This window comes from Vanacampus margaritifer, chromosome 12, assembly GCF_051991255.1.
Source record: "Vanacampus margaritifer isolate UIUO_Vmar chromosome 12, RoL_Vmar_1.0, whole genome shotgun sequence".
Lineage (NCBI taxonomy): Eukaryota > Metazoa > Chordata > Actinopteri > Syngnathiformes > Syngnathidae > Vanacampus > Vanacampus margaritifer.
The window spans coordinates 15,656,721-15,674,728 of record NC_135443.1 but is presented as its reverse complement, the minus strand read 5'-3'; the positions used below and the strand labels follow the sequence as shown (position 1 = coordinate 15,674,728).

Sequence of the window (18,008 nt, the reverse complement as noted above, 5' to 3'; positions counted from 1 at the left end):
CCACTGCGCTGCAAACGACAACCAAAATAATAACCTTATTTCTAAATTAATGCTATAAAAATTAAGCATGAAAATATTTTCCAAAACACGACTAGTTGAATGCAGTGCTTGCTGCTCTCGTTCGCATGCGTCGCTGTGACTTCATGTTTTTTTTGTGTGTGTGTGTGTGTGTGCGTGTGTTTTAACCAGCGCACGTCGGGTGGCTCCTGTGTAAAAAGAATGGATACATCGTTAAGAACACGAGAAACCTCCCCGCAACTAAGAAATGGTTGAATTTGCTCGGTGCACGCACGCCTCCGATTGCAACGAAGACGACGAGATGCATTTATTGTCTGTGTTTCTAAATGGCGTTTAAATGGATCTTTTTCCCTTGGAAGCTGCGGTGCGTTCACGGACCGCAGCTGCTTTCTAAAAGCGAAGATGGGCTTTGTTAAATAATGATCTGCGAAGGAATGACTAAAGACGGTAAGATTTTTATATATTTGAGCTATCAAGAAAATGATACGTGCACGAAAATTTTACGTCACGTGTTTGTGCACGCGCATCGTTTTTCATAGCTGCGCTAATCAGCATGAAATCAGATTTTTTGTGAGCAAACATTGCTAATTCGTTTGTCTCTTTTAGGAGGCAGCAATGGTGGCACCTGCGTCCTCCTTTTCAGAGGAATAATGTTTGCCACTTTAACGGTGGGCGGCTAATAATATGATGAACAGCACGGAGACGCCATCAGAGCTGGCGGATGTGCCCAAGCAAGTGCACTTAAATGGCAGCCAGGCGTCACACAGCCCCCCAGTTTGGGCGGTCGTCCACACTGCCACCTTGACCTTTTGCTCCCTCCTCCTCGTCTTCATCTTCTGCCTGGGCTCCTACGGGAACCTGGTGGTGTTCCTGTCCTTCTTCGACCCGGCCTTCCGCAAGTTCCGCACCAACTTCGACTTCATGATCCTCAACCTGTCCTTCTGTGATTTGTTTATTTGCTGTGTGACGGCTCCGATGTTTGCCTTGGTGCTCTACCTGGATGCGGGCGGCGTGGACGGCGTGTCCAAAAGCTTCTGCTTCGCTTTCCACCTGACCAGCTCGGGCTTCATCATCATGTCGCTGGAGACGGTGGCGGTCATCGCCCTGCACCGGCTACGCATGGTCCTGGGGCAGCAGCCCAACCGCACCGCCTCGTTCCCCTGCACCCTGGCCCTCACCGCCCTGCTATGGACGTCCAGTTTCACCATGGCGGCCCTGCTCACCATGCGGGCGTACCCGCGCAGGGATGGACCCTGCTTACCCCACTTTGGTCTAGGAGGGGGGAGGGCCAGGTTGGTGCTGTACGCATACCTTGCTGACTTTGCTTTTTGCGTGGCTGTAGTATCCGTATCCTATCTGATGATCGCTCAGACCTTGAGGAAGAACGCGCAAGTCAGGAAGTGTCCCGTTATCACCGTGGCGGCCACGTGCACCCCGCCCTCACCACCTCTAGCAGCCACAGGCTTTGAGGGGGCGCAGTTTAGTGGTCAGAACCCCTTGTACCGTAATCAGATGTATAACAAGTTACAAAACGTTCAGACGCACTCTTACGCCAACAGGACCAAACAACCGGTGGTCCCGGGGGCAGCCCAGGGAGCCACCTGTTGCCAGCTGGTCTCCACAGTCAACTTGGCCACCGCCAAGGATTCCAAAGCTGTCGTCACCTGTGTGGTCATCGTGTTCTCAGTGCTGCTGTGCTGCCTGCCGATGGGGATCTCCTTGGCGCAGGACGTCCTGTCGCCAGAGAGCAACTTCGCACATTACCAGTTTGAACTGTGCGGTTTCGTCCTCATCTTCCTCAAGTCGGGCATCAATCCCTTCGTGTACTCGCGTAACAGTGCCGGCCTCCGTCGCCGCGTGCTCTGCTGCGTGCACTGGGTCGCGCTGGGACTGCTGTGCTGCAAGCACAAGACCCGCTTGCACGCCATGGGCAAGGGCAGCCTGGAAGTCAACCGGAATAAATCCTCGCACCACGAGACCAACTCGGCGTACGTGCTCTCGCCCAAGGCGCAGAGGAGGCTGGTGGACCAGGCGTGCGGGCCCAGTCAGTCCAGAGAGTGCGCCGCCGCCAGTCCAAGGGGCGTGCGGAGGCCCCGCCCCGCCAGCACGTCCACGCCCATCAACACGCGCATCGAGCCCTACTACAGTATTTACAACAGCAGTCCTTCTGCCGGGCCCAGCTCGCCCACCAGCCTCCAACCCGCCAGCTCGCAGACGTTCGCCTTCGCCAAGTCCTACGTGGCCATGCACTACCACACTCACCAGGACACCCTACAGGACTTTGAGAGCACCTCTGTCCAACAGATCCCCGTCCCCTCTGTCTAAACATATTTAGAATCAGTGCTACGTTTACATGCAGCCAATATTCGGGTTAGTCAAAATTACGGTTTCTGAAACATGTGGGATTTACATCAGAGTTATCCTGATCTAACGCACGGCCGTCATTACGCAAATAGACGCCATTTCCGCTTTTAAGTTTCTACGGTCAATAAAAGACATTATATTGATGTCACTCGCCACACTGATTAAGTACTCGGTTTCCTCCTCGCTCTAAAAATGTTCCGTGCTGAGTCACCACGTTTGTTTACCTCTCTTTATGTATTTCCGACGGTTTACGCGCCTTATATTCACACATATGTGTTCATAGCTACACACTATGGCATTTTTGCCATATCAACAGAAGACGACGTAAAAACGCCACAGAGAAATCACTACAATCAAGTCTAGGCTTGTTCAGTGAGTGGAAAAGGTAAGATGGCCGCCGTACATACAAGTGCCGCGTTTGGAAATACACTCACTGGTTCACTCCGACCATTTGGAAACTCATTGCAAATTTGCCGTTCGTAAATTCAGAGCGCACCAAAAACGCTAGTACTAGGCGCTCCGACTGGCTACATGATGCGCCAGTGCGTCAGGCAGTAGAAGATGGAAATGGTACTAGCAAGATGCGAGGGTTATGGCTTGCTGAACTTAACTAGCTGTGTGGGGCGGACTAGCGAGTAAATTACTACTGAGCCAAGTTGTTGTATGTACTTTAACATTAAGCTATTTGGTATAAGCTATAAGCTATTTACTAGCTATTATAGCTAATTTAACAGCTGCATCATGGCTGTGTTGCTAACGTGCGTTTTTCAATGAATGGAATCACAGCACACTTTGACTCTCTGAAAATAGGCACTCTCAGTGTACTAGTCTATAAGTGTACAAACTTCAGAGCATTTTTTACGTTTAAAGGAAGTACCCTGATCGCGTCTATATAACTAAATACTCATTTTAGATAAGGGGTAACCCAGGGGTCTTATTCGAGCATACACTGGTTTTTGCACATTTCCATGCCAATATTCAGGTTTTGGAAGGGTTATTGACTACATGTAAACATATTGTAAGTATCTTAAAACCATGCTAGAGCTGTGCGGCATTTTTTCACCTCGAGACTTTTTTATTTATTAATTTTTTTTAGACAATAATTACTGAAAATAGTTAGGTTCCATATATTTGAGCACATGTGTTTCACTAATGCTTCGGTGCAGAAAGAACTGGTCAGCCAGGAAAGTATGTGTGCAGATGTTTGTGGAAGATAATGTATACAGAGTGATTTTCTTTAGTGAAGTACTGTACTTGTTTTGAAGAGTTTTAGTCTGGTTGGCACAAACTAAAATATGAATTGGTGACGGCGAATTGTCTGATTTTAATCACATGACATCATTATTTTTTTTTTGCAACATGAACATGATGGGTGGTGCTGTGTTGCTTTTTTGATGGTAACTCAAGCAAGATGGCATCCCCCCTTGAGAAATTATTTTGATTTTGGAGACAGCGACGATTTCTGAGTTGCCTATCTCAAAAAATGTGTCTAAATTTTCCTTTTGGCGATGTGTCCACTGCATGCAGCACAAATACAGATTCACACAGTAATTGGATGGCTCGGTAATGAAGTGCCGTCTCCAAGGGTGAAAATGCTTTTACTATCATTATGGGGGCTCACTTTTTTTGCTTCACACTCTGGGCTGAATGGGTGAGAGAGATGAGGCAGCCAATCAATGTTGGCAAGGTGACCATTGCAAATCTGAAACCATGTTGAGCACTACTGCTTCTGCTACTTCAATATATATGCAGTATATATATAAAAAAAAAGATCTCTAATATAAGCACTATAGTAACCCAGAACAGAGAACCACTGAGTTGATTGAAGACTCTAAATTGGCTGAAAAATGTGTGATTGTTTGGTCTGTGTCAGCCTGATTAACAGGCCACTCATCACAATGACAATGTATTTGACAAGTGGCATAGAAAATGAATGTAAAAACTTGGAATTGAAAGGTTTTTCACTGTTTATGACTTCGAGTACTTAGTAATGTTCCTAAAAATCTACCTGCTGTGTTGCACATGCACGTGCTGCTACAAGGATTTCGAGGATTTATTTGTGAACCCCATGCACACTTTTTAACCTAATAAATGTCTGGCAAATGCTGTGCGGCTTTGCTTTCGTAGTTTGAAAAAATTTCATTGCATTCACTTGAAAAAATTTTTTTCCTGACTTTTGTTTCATTTTTATATGTTTATGGAATAATCTATCTATTTTATGAATATTTATTAAAAAAGTTAAAAACATTCAATAGAACAAAATATTCAGAAAAACTGATTTAAAAAAATCCATATATATTTATATATGAAAAACAGAAAACAAATCTGAAGAACCGAAAACAAATCCCTAAAAGTACCCCCCCCCCAAAAAAAAAAAACATAAAAAAAAAATCAATGACTCCCCCACCTTTTTTCACAAAACCCGGAAGCTAAGGGATCGTTGTGTGTATCGACTTCCGGTCCATCCTTTCTACTGCTAGAAACATGATACCCCGCACACCTTTGCCGACGGAAAAAAAAGAAAGGGTACGCATTTGTCCACAAACAATTCATCCGTAAGTACGAAGGTAAAGTAAAGAACGTGCTAACTGTTAGCCTAATTCATAGTAGAGAGGACCTTGGTAAATGATATTGATTGTAACGTTTGTGGAAGGGCACACGTATGTACTATTCTAAAGCGGTTCGTGGAAAAAAAAAAGAAAAAAGAATGGATCTGAAAGTACCTGTAGTCCTGTAGAAACGCGCAGTCTTCCTGCATTTGCTTGCGTTGTCTTGCTAGTAGTAGGGTTTTAAAATGGGACTCGGGGTCGTTTTACATACATGACAATGCATGTCAAAGTGCTTCACACAAGCGTATTGGTTTTGTCCCTGTGATGACCAAGACCATCAAGTTCCTAGTGAGCTCCCATTTTAAAATACCCCTTGAACAAAATTCAGAATGCGCCATAAAGTTCTAAAGAAATTTTTAATCAAACTTGCATTTACTGATGCATAAGTTACACTCACCCTTAATAACATGAATAAAGCACACTTTCTCACTGTTGCGAAATTTAAGACAAAGTATCCATCCACCAACCATTTGCGATCGCCCGCTCTCACACATACACTGTAAATCAGGATTTTGTACATTATAAAATCTTTTCAGCAATAATATGAAATATGGAGAGTAAATCCTCATTCGTGAGTGATTATTTTAAAAAAATTGAAGCTACAAACTCAGCTGGGTGAGACAGTGACGTGGTTTGATAGATGAGGACATCTGGATCATCTCTTCAGCAACCTCAAGTCCAGCTCAAGATCACCACAGTTTGAACTTTTCTTGGTCTTAAGTTTTGCATCATGAGTCATGACCATTGGTCTGTCTATCTGTCCTTTTTTCACTGCTGTCCCACTTGGGCTTCTCTGCTTGTTCTCATCTTTGGGCCTTTTAGCTGGAGATAGACAGAAGTCCGTGTTCATCTGCCGAGTCGAGAATCCTGCATATGACTGAAGATTCAACCTGAGACAACAAAATAGATTTAATGTGGTTAAGGAAACTGTAATGTCATAATCCACAATACAACTTCCTGTAAAACGGACACATCAAGCGAAATGTTTTTTATGAACTCATTCACTGCCATTGACGGCTATAAACGTAAAAAAATCATTTGAACTATTTCTATTAGTTTAACATTTTTTTCCACTTTTGTTAACAACAGTATGAAAATGTACATTTAGAACAGATATAAAAATTGTGATTAATTGTGAGTTAACTAGTGAAGTCATGCGATTAATTACAATAAAAAAAATGTAATCGCCTGATGAGATGATTATTAAAAATTAGGGGCGTCAGGCGATTAACCTTTTTACTCTTAATTAATCGCATAACTTCACTAGTTAACTCACGATTAATCACAAATGTTATATCTGTTCTCAATGAACAATAAAAAAATATTGGTTTTCATACTCTTGTTAACAAAAGTAGGAAAAAAATGTTTAACAAATTATTTTTTGACGTCTATAACCGTCAATGGCAGTGAATGAGTTAAGTAGCATAGAAAATGTACAAAGGCGATTAACGGCTTGATGAGTACGGTATACTTACTCCGAGGACGTATTGGCATGTCTGAGGTTCCAGCATATAGACAGTGACCGCATGTGGAGACTCGGACTCTTTACATCTGATGGAAAAAGCAGGAAGACTTCAGTTTCATATTCAATCAACTGACACAACTGTTGACATACTTCAATTTGACAATAACTTGGCGGGGCTTTCCCGTCAGATCGCACAAGTCTCCGTGGCCGTAGAAATGGGAGACCAGCCTGCAAAGAGGCATGAAAAAAGGTCCACATGGATAACAGGGCTTGCTATTGATTGAGGATCAGTGTGCATTGAGTACAGACTTGACTTTCTGCACTCCGCTGTCTTTTAGCTGGTAAGATCGAGCCACGTTCTTGTTGGACCACTCGATGTGCTCCTCGGCATTCCAGCTACCGACCACCACAATGTTCTTCGGTTGCTCCTTATCCTGAAACACCAAAGCGATATCAACTCGGTGCAACTGGATCAGTCAAGTGCAGTTACATCCTCACCTCGTGGTACTGATGGACGTGTTTCCCGTAACAGAATTCATATTTCCACCATCCGACCCCCTGAAACACACATCGGAACATTTGGCGTCTCTGAATGAATCTCGTCGAGCTCGGCCGACGATGCCTCACCCCGTGTAAACAGTAGGAGCCGCTGAGGAACTCTTTGACGAGCTGCTCGTCCGTCAGGCGTGATATGTGGGTGGTGCCCACGGCCACCTGCGCCTGCCCGCCCACGGCGATGGGTTTGTGTGTGGAAGTGAAGGCTTCCTCTGTCGTCGGTGGCGTATCCTGCTGTAACCACAGCACAACGCCGTCAAAGACATTCCATCATTGTTTGGTCTTTAGTTTTAATTCTGATAGCTTTCCCCTGATCATCTTCGTTACTCGTTACTGCAAAATTCCAATTAGGGGTGGGACTCTTTTACTGTCTCACAATTCGATTCAATTCAGATTTTTGGGTCTGCGATTTGATTCAGAACGATTTTCAATTCAACATGAATGATTGAAAATGATTTCTGCTTCAACCTATTCATGTGCAAAGAATCATGATTTACTCCAGTCTGCTTTGCAAGACGGGATGACAAATGGAGACATTACAGCGTCATGTTTTTTTATTTTTTTTATTTTTAAATGAACTCATTCACTGCCATTGGCGGCTATAGATATAAAAAACATTTTTTAAACGTTCCACTTTCGTTATGAAGGGTATGAAAACCTAAGATTTTTTTTATTGCACATAAACATAACATAACACATAACAGAAAATGTGTGATTAATCGTGAGTTAACTATTGAAGTCATGCGATTTAATTACAATTAAACATTTTAATCGCTTGATGTGATTTAATTTTTTTTTTAACTTAAAATTAGGGGTGTCAGTCGATTAAAATGTTTAATCGTCATTAATCGCATACATTCACTAGTTAACTCATGATTAATCACACATTTTATATCTGTTCTAAATTCTAGGTGTTCATACTCTTGTTAACAAAAGTGGGAAAAAAATGTTAAAACTAATAGAAATAGTTCAAATGAATTTTTGACGTCTATAGTCAATGGCAGTGAATGAGTTTTAATAAAGTTTTTAATTGTAAGGAAAGCGCCTTTTTCTACAGTCCTGCTACTTGCGTTTCCTCTAACCTTATGATCCACATGTGGGTGACGGCGAACTGATGTTACATGTGGTATAGCTGGTCGTGACACATTTTTTGTTTTTAGCTATTTTTATTACATTTTCTTGAAATCTACTTGGGTGGTGGCCAGTTTACTTGGGTGGTGATAGATATTGTAACATTTTTAATACTTCATTTTATTTTATTAACCATTGTTACACATTATTAACATTTCAATTCTTTATATTAACCTTGTCGAAATGTTTTGTGTCCTGTGCAGAGCAGATGGTGTTGACTTCGTATAGGCTGACCTTAAGCTGGGACATACTATTTAGTCTAAAAAAGTTCCTTCTCAGCGCTTTGTGCGAAAACACATTTGGTCCTTGAGAACAGAATCTGTTTTGAACACCCACACCTGACACTGTTTTCGCCATCGCTCACGGAAAAGTACCAGAGAGTATGTTTTGTCTACAAATGAAAGAGAGGAGGTCTTTTTAACTATAAGAAACTGTTGTGCACGCGGAAGAGCTACATTTGACGCTCTGAATCCCACGATGTTTAAGTGATGATAGAGGCTGTTATCTGTCCAGAGATCTCTGATTGATTAAAAATCATTTTTGCAAAGGTGTATTTTTCTTACATTAAATCTATCTTCATTTTTGGAACACGCAAAGAGGACATAATAATTTATTCCTCTTCAGTGGCCCGCCCAAGCATTAAAATGGTGTGGGAAACACTGAAGTGTGTTCCAGTGTTGCCATTTCTGTTTAGCACTCTTATATCCAACTGTTAGTAAACGCAACACAAGTCTCGCAGAGGGGAGAGAAGTTACGTGCGGGTTGGTTGCGTGTGTTCTTGGCTTTTTTCTGCTAGCCCCTCGTGAGTTGTACTCTAATTTCCCGCCGGCGGCTACGGCCAACAGTAGCGCTTGTTAAGATCAATACAAGGGTGACATCCCAACCAACGTTTGCTGGTGGCGGTCTTTGCACGGCGTTACAGTATAAAAGCCCAACTATGGCATGACATGGGGACGCGACTGGATATAGCAAGTAGGATTTACTTTTATATTTGAGAAGTATAGCAACTGTTTGTCATTAGCAAAAGTGACCGGTATGCATTGTTTGTGTTTTTATATCCCGCCCCGCAAAGAGGTTTCCGATTGCCATTAGGAATAATGACAACCGCCATAAAAGATGGTATGGAGGGGAATTACTTCTCACGCATGCGCTGAAGGTGCGTAATAGTCGAGGTTGGTGCGGTGTGTATTTACGTCATTTTTTTTACACGACGTGCTGACGTCTGGGCCAACGCTACAGGGGGTAGGCGTTGGTTACATTTGGCCGACGTCGGATTGGTGTATATTGTTAAAATGCCTAATATCGTTTATCCCTAACTTTACGCTGCAAAAAAACAAAAACAAAACGACTTGTATTGGCATGACTTGATCGTAACCTTTTAGGCCAACTCGGTTTCAGCAGGGTAACAAGATGGCGTCCATATGTCATGTGACCAGCAGTTGACCAATCACGCTGTGGCGCCATCTTGTTACCCAGCTGAAACAGAGTTGGCCAAACTCTCTCTATATAGGCTCTGAAACGCGCGGAACAACATTGCCCCGTAGTGGCCAAGTAGTGTACAACATGCACAACGCTCCCAGTAAAGGCACACTCAAAAGAGGGCAATACAGAATGAAATAAATGAATAAAATCAATTTGGGGACATTTTATATCGATTCCGAATCATGGTAAAAAAAGAATCGTGATTATTATGTGAATCGATTTTTTGGGCCACGCCCCGAATTCCAATGCATTTAATATCAGCAAATTACTTTTAATACTTAAGGACAGTTGATGAGAAACATTCTACACAGTAGCTTTGACCTCAACCATTTATTTTCACTAGTACTTGTCCCCAACCATTGCTTTCAGGCCTTTGATACAAGACTGGTGAACAGCTGACCTCTCTGTGTTCTGCAGTGGTGCTGAAAGGAGGCTTGAGCTGCTCCTCTTGCTCCTTATCCAGCTGGGCGAGTCGCTGAGGCCGCAGCGGCGAGCCAGCCAGGGCTTGGCAGAAGATGGCGTTCACCGGGGACGACTTGAACCTGCACATCACATAAATAATCTGCTGTACCCGTTGTGTGAGATGACGAATAGTAGTTTTGAGAGTTTCCACCTGTATTTCGGGTGCGCGCAGAGCAGGGGGGTCAGCACCACCACTTCATATTCGCAGGAGGTGACCTCGGCGATGGACAGGATCTCATGTTTGGCCTCCGGGTGACACACGTACAGCACGGACGCGGAGCGGGGCTTGTTTTGCTTCAGCAGGCAAGGTGTTCCGTTTCCCATCTCCAGTGAGTAATAAGGAGTCGGCTGACCTTCTATGTTCTTAGACCGCACCTACAAGACAACACGTACGATAGGAGTCACATTTATAGCGGCAAATGCAGGGAGTGTTCAATTTGTGAATCTTACTTACGGTTTCAGGTGCTGACTGAGCCGTCGTGTCTGTCTCTTCAACTTTAGCTGACATGAGAATTTTATATTAGCACAATGAAACAAATGATGCATACCAAGGCTTACGAATTTGCAAAATATACAACACAGGGAGAAATTAATTTGCCTTCAGGGAGTAAAATTAGCATATATTATGATTAATACACCTTTTACATTTCTGGATTAGATTTTTTCCCATCTCATTTTTAAAGATTTTTAGAGAATGAAAATAAAACATACCCATTTCTTTACTTTTTCTTTTCCCTGCTAAATTTCCCAAGAAGTATTCCTGAACACGTATTTTCTGTTGATACACACATCATCAGTATTATCAGTATACTCTCAAAACAGTGTTAGCTTTAAATTCAGGCTCTTCTGTGAACACCAACCTGACCCGTCTCCTTCTCTTCATGATACTGTCTTACATGTTTTCCATGACATACTTCATATGTCCAGTAGGATTCAATCTACCAGCCAGTGAAGAAAAAGGCTTTTGGTTACACACCACCAACCTTGCATATACTCCGCTGGTGTAATCGGACACAAGCAAAAGTGAGAGGATGATAAAGCTTACTCTATATGAGCAGCTGTTTCGTTTGAACAGAGGCTCCAGAAGTTGTGATGGATTTGGCCCGCTGTACTCCTTATCATTGTCCTGAAGTCAGGAAAGTCAAATGAGCCGAAATAAGACAAATGAGTTTGCATGAGCTTACCATAGTAATCATTCTGACCTGTCAACACTTCACACAGGAGGCCTGAGCTGAGATTCAAACCTGCGGCCTGTGGAACGTGAGGAAGATGGAAGCACCAACCACTGTGCTGCAAGACTTATGCTATGCTGTACAGTACAGAGTACTGAGCCCTGACCCAATAGTGAAAATCTACACGTCATCGACACCTTCCCAAAAAGGTATATAAATGCCTAGAGACCACAAGATGGCAGTAATGCACTAGCACTATATCTTTACAAAACAGGGCCTGAGTAAATGAGGCTCCTCCCTCACCTCAACATAGTTCTTTATTTAACAGCAAAATGGCACAAAATGGGGCAGAGTGACTTTTTTTTTTTAATCAGACTATGGCTTTGGCCTGTGCACAAATGTCAAAAAAAACTGAACAATTTTATTAAAATAAAAGTCAAATAAAATGAAGTGGATATTTTGCCCTGACTTGCCACCCAGCGCTGTTTAGCCGTGAATAATGTGACAACTACAATTCACATTTCTGTGCCAAATGAAAAACCACTTTGCGGCAGAGTGATTAGCGCAGTTGCCCGGAAAGTACTGGGTCACAAGTTCAAATCCCACTCTGTACATTTTTTTTTCTACTGCAATTTTTTGACGCAAAGTGTGTCCTACTGCCTGATAACCCTGGGCTGAGGTTAATGGTTAGGGTTCAGTGCATGACTAGTTTGGCAATTGACCAACACGAGCCGTTCACGGCAAAACAGCACTAGCAGGTAAGTTGCAGGTCGCGGCAAAAATATCCACTGCCTAAATAAAAATTGCACCTTTAAAAATGTTTGTAAATAAAGAGTTGTAAAAGGCTAAATGAAAATATAATTTAATTACACTTCAACTTATCTGCACTGTCGTTGTTAAAATAAAATAAAAAAATCTAATTCTTGCGTACCACTAGAGTGAGCTGTGTAAGGTGTGTAAACAGGAAACAAAGTGATTAATGCAACCATTACCTCTTCTCCAGATGTCAACGAAGGTAGGAGGCATTTGTATTTCTCCTTCTCTAATGTTGTCATAATGACAAAGTTGTCTTCCTTGTAAAGTGCGCCTGAAGTGGGCTGAATACACAGAGAGCTCAGGTTAAAGCACGCATTTTGTTAACAACAACGCTTAAAAAGCGACACCAAGTGAACCATACCAGTGTGAATTCAGCCCCGGGCCAGGCGATTTTAAAAGGAATTTCATCCGTGAAGGAGGGCTGACTGTCCCCGTGTCCTAAAATGCTAACGCAGATCTCCAGAAGCCCACCAACCATCATCAACACGAGCCCAGCCATGATCTCCCTGTCCGGCTGCTGAGCGCCAACTGGGCGCTCCTCATGTACAACTCCAACCTGTCAATTCAAAAGTGGTCCGAAAAGATCCGGGTTGATATCCGTTTAGGACCTACTTTTGATTATGTGTGATGTCAACACACCAGCAAAATACAGGAAGTGAGCTGTTAACATGCCACGTCCTTTTCCGGCTGTTTTTTTTCGGGTTGAAATAAAAGCAGCGACATCCAGCGGCAGCATCCGGCCAAGACATTAAATTATTATTATTATTTTCCCCTGTAAATCAATCAAGGGGGGTTGAACAGTGTATGCTGGTTTGCATAAATGTAACTATTGTTTACGTCTTAAAAATGCTGCCAAAGCCTTTTATGTTTTTTTTTGTTAGCGAGTTTATTGCAATGGTGTACAAATATGCCACTACCTCTACTACTGTACTCTTACTAGGCTCGGGCCTACTATTACTACTACTACTCACCGTCACCATCATGGTAATGATAATAATGATAATACATACTACTCAAATAACACATTGTAAACAAACAAATACCAAATGAAATGTAATTCCCTTATCTGCCCTTAAGGATAGACCCATTTAGTGTTCACATGTTGTGCCTTGATTTGTGTTGGTCCCGCAATTATTGGTTAATCTTCGTTTTATAACAGCAAATAATGTCTGTGACTTGAACACATTGTCGTCAGTGGGAGTGTCGACAACAAAATGTTACGTTTTGCCTGTAGGTGGCGCTGTTGATATAAGAATGAGCCACCCTTGAGTGGGACGTGATGATAACAGTACTGACTGTGATACAAAGAGAGAAGGATTAGGAGGAGGGATTCCAGCAAGACAAACGTCCCATAAGATCTTTCTACCTCTAACACCCCCACGTTTCTCTCATAGCTCTGACTCACCTCTGTACACAGTGTCGATATTACTTATTGATTAATGTCTGAAATGCAACTTTCATGGATGAATTGAGGGCGAGATACCAGATGAATCAGCTTGTTTCCATGGAAACTATTGTATCATTAAAAAGGATATATCAGGGTCACTTCTGACAATTAAGTATTGATGTACAAGTTGAGTCTGTAAACTACACATTTTTGGAAAGCTTATAACTGAAACAGATAGTGTTGGTGGTTTTGATAAGATTCATTATCTTAGGCTATGCTGTTGTAACAGGTTACAATACAGCTACTGTTAATTTCACCAAAAGCATATTATGTTACGAAGATTGAATTATATTTGTATTATACCTGCACAATTATGACAACAATTGGTACTAATGGTATAGATGTCATGCATATGCCATAGTGGCCATTCAAGCTCCAAATGTGGCAGAGGTAAGAAGACATAATCACGATAATAAAATATAAAACACAATGTTACAGTTGAAGGACGATTAATACATTGTTGGCGACTTCCTGTGTGATTTTGAGTCGTTGTTGTGGCCAAAAATTAAAACTTTGGAATCATGGTCCGTTAACGGCCCAAGCTACTATTGCTAACTCCAGTTAGCGTGCATTTTAGCCTACTCATTTTATTTCTAGCATTCAGGAGAGCACGTGAGAACGTCGCAGTCGCATACCATGCTCATTGTTTGTTCTATGCACACAGGTATGATTTTTATTAAATATTGACTTTAAGGAGTTTTAATATTTAAAGCATTCTCGCTCTTAATGCGGCCCGAGAAAAGTCAGTGAGGATATCACAGTCGCACTCCGCGTTCGTTGCAGTTCTAATCACGCAGATTGTGATGTGGCTGTGAAACAAACACACAAATTTGGGAAAACCTCTTTGTGTAACAGCATGGTTGTACCATAGTACACAAAGCATGGTCTAGAAAGGTACTTGGTGTGAAAGAGCCTGACCTCAAGGTCATCAAACAATGTTGGTATGCACTTTTAAAAAAAAAAAAGTTCTGTATGAATAGGCACAAACCCCGCAACATAATATCAGATTTCAAGCGGGTCATCTGTGTCTTAATCTGTGATTCCATACCGTGTTTGGTGTTGATTCATGTGCAGCCTCTCTACACGTGGGGGTTTGTATTATAATGCTTTCCTTGTCAAATATGACAATATTTAAATACCATATTGATCATTCTTGACGGATCTGTCAATGTAAACTGCAGAAGGTAGTAAAGCAATTTGTGATTTATCGTAGAGCTACAGCCTATCTGCTATTACCCATTTAATGGTAACAATATGAACTTGGATTGTCACTAATCATGTCTGTTTTAGGATTTATAAAGTACTATAGCTATTTACTGTAAAATCAACACAGGTCAATATATCTTGCAGAACCAGCCTATAAATTGAGGTTGATACATACATACACACTCAACAGCCGCAACATTAAGACAACTTGCAGAATAATTGTGCTGTCAAGGCCTAGATGCTTTGACCCGCTCAATAGGTCTGAAGTCTTATTTTGAAATGACTGGAAATAGATCATTCAGGACAAAAAAGGGATAAGAAGCAGCAAACCAGGAAGTGAAATGAAATAGACAAGCTGTGGTGTGAGTCAACGGGTCAACAAAAAACCCAGAAGCAAATGATGGGCAGATGATATGGAGGACCCAAACTGCCAAAATTCTAAATAAATAAATTACGAAATAAATAAATGACTAGAAGTGAAAATAAAGACGGATATAAACAAATATAATTTGAAAATTAAATCCCCTAAAATTAATATAAATGGAAATAAAAACAACAAAAATATATATACATAAATAAATACATTTGCATTTAATTTTTGAATTTTAATTTTTTAATATCCGTTTTTATTTTTCACTTTGAGCCATTGATTTATTTAGTCATTTATTTAGCTTTAATTTTGGCAGTTTTGGTCCATACTGCCAGGACAACATGTTATTCAAATGAGACGGCGGTCCTAAGCGTGTCTTGTGTTGGACTCCGTCGTTGCAAACTACCTTTCATTGGTCGAGTGAGCGGGTCGGCGAACAAGGAAATCTCGCCGACTTGCATGGAGAGCTCCAACAATGGACGACTATCTGGTCCACTGTCACCTCTCAACTCAAGGACCGCCCCTTCATTTGAATAACATTTCGTCCTGGCAGTATGGACCCAAACTGCCAAAATTAAAAGTAAATAAATAAATGTAAAAAAAAAAAGAATTTGTATGTATTGATGTATTTATATGTGTATATATATATATATATATATATATAACCTTTTGAGCTAATAGGGTAGATGCCACGGACTTCCGACTTCCGGGTTTTACACATCAGCGTAGTTTCCGGCCACTGATGGCCGCGTTCCAACACTCGCACCCTGAACCTTAGCCTCCCACCTCACCCCCACGCCAAAAGAATGCTATTTGATTTGTCTTGCAAGTTAACCATATAACATATTGCGATGCCACATTGGGTAGGTCTGGCTCTTGCGAAATGTAATAGAACCCACATTTAATTATAACTTGTGTATGTGCCCTACTACTTACTGCTTAAAAATGTCAAATGCCTCCTTTGTTTTTGTTTTAATAGTAGTTAGTGGCAACTTTTGCACATGACAGGAATTTGCGGTGTTGACGATGTTGAATTTAAATCTTCTTCTGTACAGATCTGCTAAGGTAAACACCCAGATGTGCTGTTAGGAAGAACTAATTTGAGCAGCATCGCTCTCCAATCTGCAGTAGAGCACCTGGCGTCTGGTCTCAAACCACTGCTGCAGCGTGATAATGATATGGAGATGGCTCAAAGCAGGCCCACAACGGCTGACGGGATTGGTTCCTCAGATACGAGTCGACACACGCACACAAAACCTTTGCTGGGATCTTCACACAGTCCTTTTAACAGCACAGCCATGATGCTGCTATGATGCATTTTACTACTCATAGATTTTGTTCCAGGGAGTAGGAAAAAAAAAAAAAGCTCACGTGATGTATTATCATGTTAGGAAATGTGATTTTTACTGGCAGGGATCTTGAGGTATGGAAAGCAACTTGGGAATTCTTTGTGGTATTTACCAAATAGAAAACGGATTCAGGTAATATTTCCTTATACATATTTATTTGCACACCTACCCGAGAGACAGGATTTATTGCAAAACAAGCAAAGCAATGCCTAGCACACATACAGTATACAAAAACTATGAACTAAGTAAATATGCTAAGGTCTACTGATCCGGTAAATCAATAGAGAAATGGTCATTCATTTAGGATAATAAGAAAAATGCTATATTGGTCAATATTCTTTCTTTAAAATTATCTGTCATTGTTTATTAATTTTTTGAGAGATTTCCTGTATCAAAAGTACTAGTGGTATTGATACTTGGTATCGGTGACTACTAAAGAGTTGAGTACCCGTATTGGTATCAGTCTGGGGGGGAAAAGTGCTATTGAACATCCCTACACAATAGTATATAGTAAAGTGTTAACATTGAGCATCAACAATACAGATGTTAGCAATAAATAACACAAATATTAAACATTATAGATATCGCTAATTTAAACTGGGATGACTCTTCTCCTTATTAAACCTGAATTTTCTTACTCAGCATCTCACATGATTCATGATCTGACCACTGCGAACTCTTTAGCAAACAAAGTGTGGTTTTAGCAAAGTGATGAAAAAGACAAGCAGGAAGAGTATTGGCAGCTCGGTATCACGCCACCTCTTTTCCAAATGGCACAAGGAGTCTGACCTTTTGGTGATTTGGGCGCTGTCAGCAGATGACCTTTGTGCACACTGGACGGGGCGTTCGCAGTTAGCGCCTTTAGACAAGGTGCAAGGCAACACACTTGTCAATTGGAACATCGTGAGCAAAATAAGAAAAAAAATGATCTGTGGTAACTTTTGGTATCTTGTCATGCCAGTGCTCTAAATAGACATCTAAAAGGATAGTTAACCACAACATACCACAAATACTGTACCATATATTGCTCTATTCACACTAAAGGTTGATTATGTATACATTTGGGTATAAAACGACAATAGGCCGTTTGACCATGACAACATGCAGAAATAGTCAAACTGTGTGCAATTGTCCTTTTGTGTTTAGGTGCGTATCAAAACACGTTTGAAAATTGAAAGACGCTTCTTTAGTATTGATGGGGTGACTGCATGTTGAAATAAAATTCACAGGTTGTGTTGGGGGTTGAGGACCTAAGCGCAGGATAGCAGGGCGAGGAGGTAGAGGTGCTTATTTAATGTAACAAACAAAGACTAACAAGGTACTTGAAAATCTCCAAAACACAAAATCAAAGTCCAAGAGCCTGAGTCAAAATAACAAATACACGGGGAACATGACAAGGCAAGGACATGGACATGACAATGAATCGCCAAGGACTGAAATAAAGCAAATAATGACAACAAGCGACACCTGCACAAGACACGTGGCTGAGGGAGCTGATTGGATAACACAAGGCACTATAGTTAATTTTATCAGCCATTTTTGTTTATAGTCAATCTCATCCC

General features: G+C 41.5%; 2 protein-coding genes across 3 annotated transcripts; one reads left to right on the top strand and one right to left on the bottom strand.

The window, feature by feature from the left end:
• Nucleotides 1-176: 176 nt before the first annotated feature.
• gpr75 (G protein-coupled receptor 75) lies at nt 177-4,488 on the top strand. The gene is made up of 2 exons (XM_077581143.1): nt 177-465; nt 625-4,488. The coding sequence occupies exon 2, from the start codon at nt 703-705 to the stop codon at nt 2,341-2,343; it is 1,641 nt and encodes a 546-aa protein (XP_077437269.1). The 5' UTR covers nt 177-465; nt 625-702; the 3' UTR covers nt 2,344-4,488.
• Nucleotides 4,489-5,328: 840 nt separating this feature from the next.
• Nucleotides 5,329-12,756, bottom strand: erlec1 (endoplasmic reticulum lectin 1). Of its 2 annotated transcripts, none has more exons than XM_077582719.1 (14): nt 12,436-12,756; nt 12,251-12,355; nt 11,132-11,212; nt 10,947-11,024; nt 10,798-10,861; nt 10,541-10,587; nt 10,238-10,461; nt 10,025-10,166; nt 7,084-7,245; nt 6,955-7,014; nt 6,766-6,890; nt 6,607-6,684; nt 6,467-6,542; nt 5,329-5,881 (listed from the first exon to the last, which is right to left on the bottom strand). In XM_077582719.1, the coding sequence occupies exons 1-14, from the start codon at nt 12,571-12,573 to the stop codon at nt 5,810-5,812; spliced, it is 1,452 nt and encodes a 483-aa protein (XP_077438845.1). In that variant the 5' UTR covers nt 12,574-12,756; the 3' UTR covers nt 5,329-5,809. The 2 variants fall into 2 exon arrangements, with proteins under 2 accessions (XP_077438845.1, XP_077438846.1); XM_077582720.1 differs by having other exon boundaries at nt 7,084-7,242.
• Nucleotides 12,757-18,008: the final 5,252 nt, after the last annotated feature.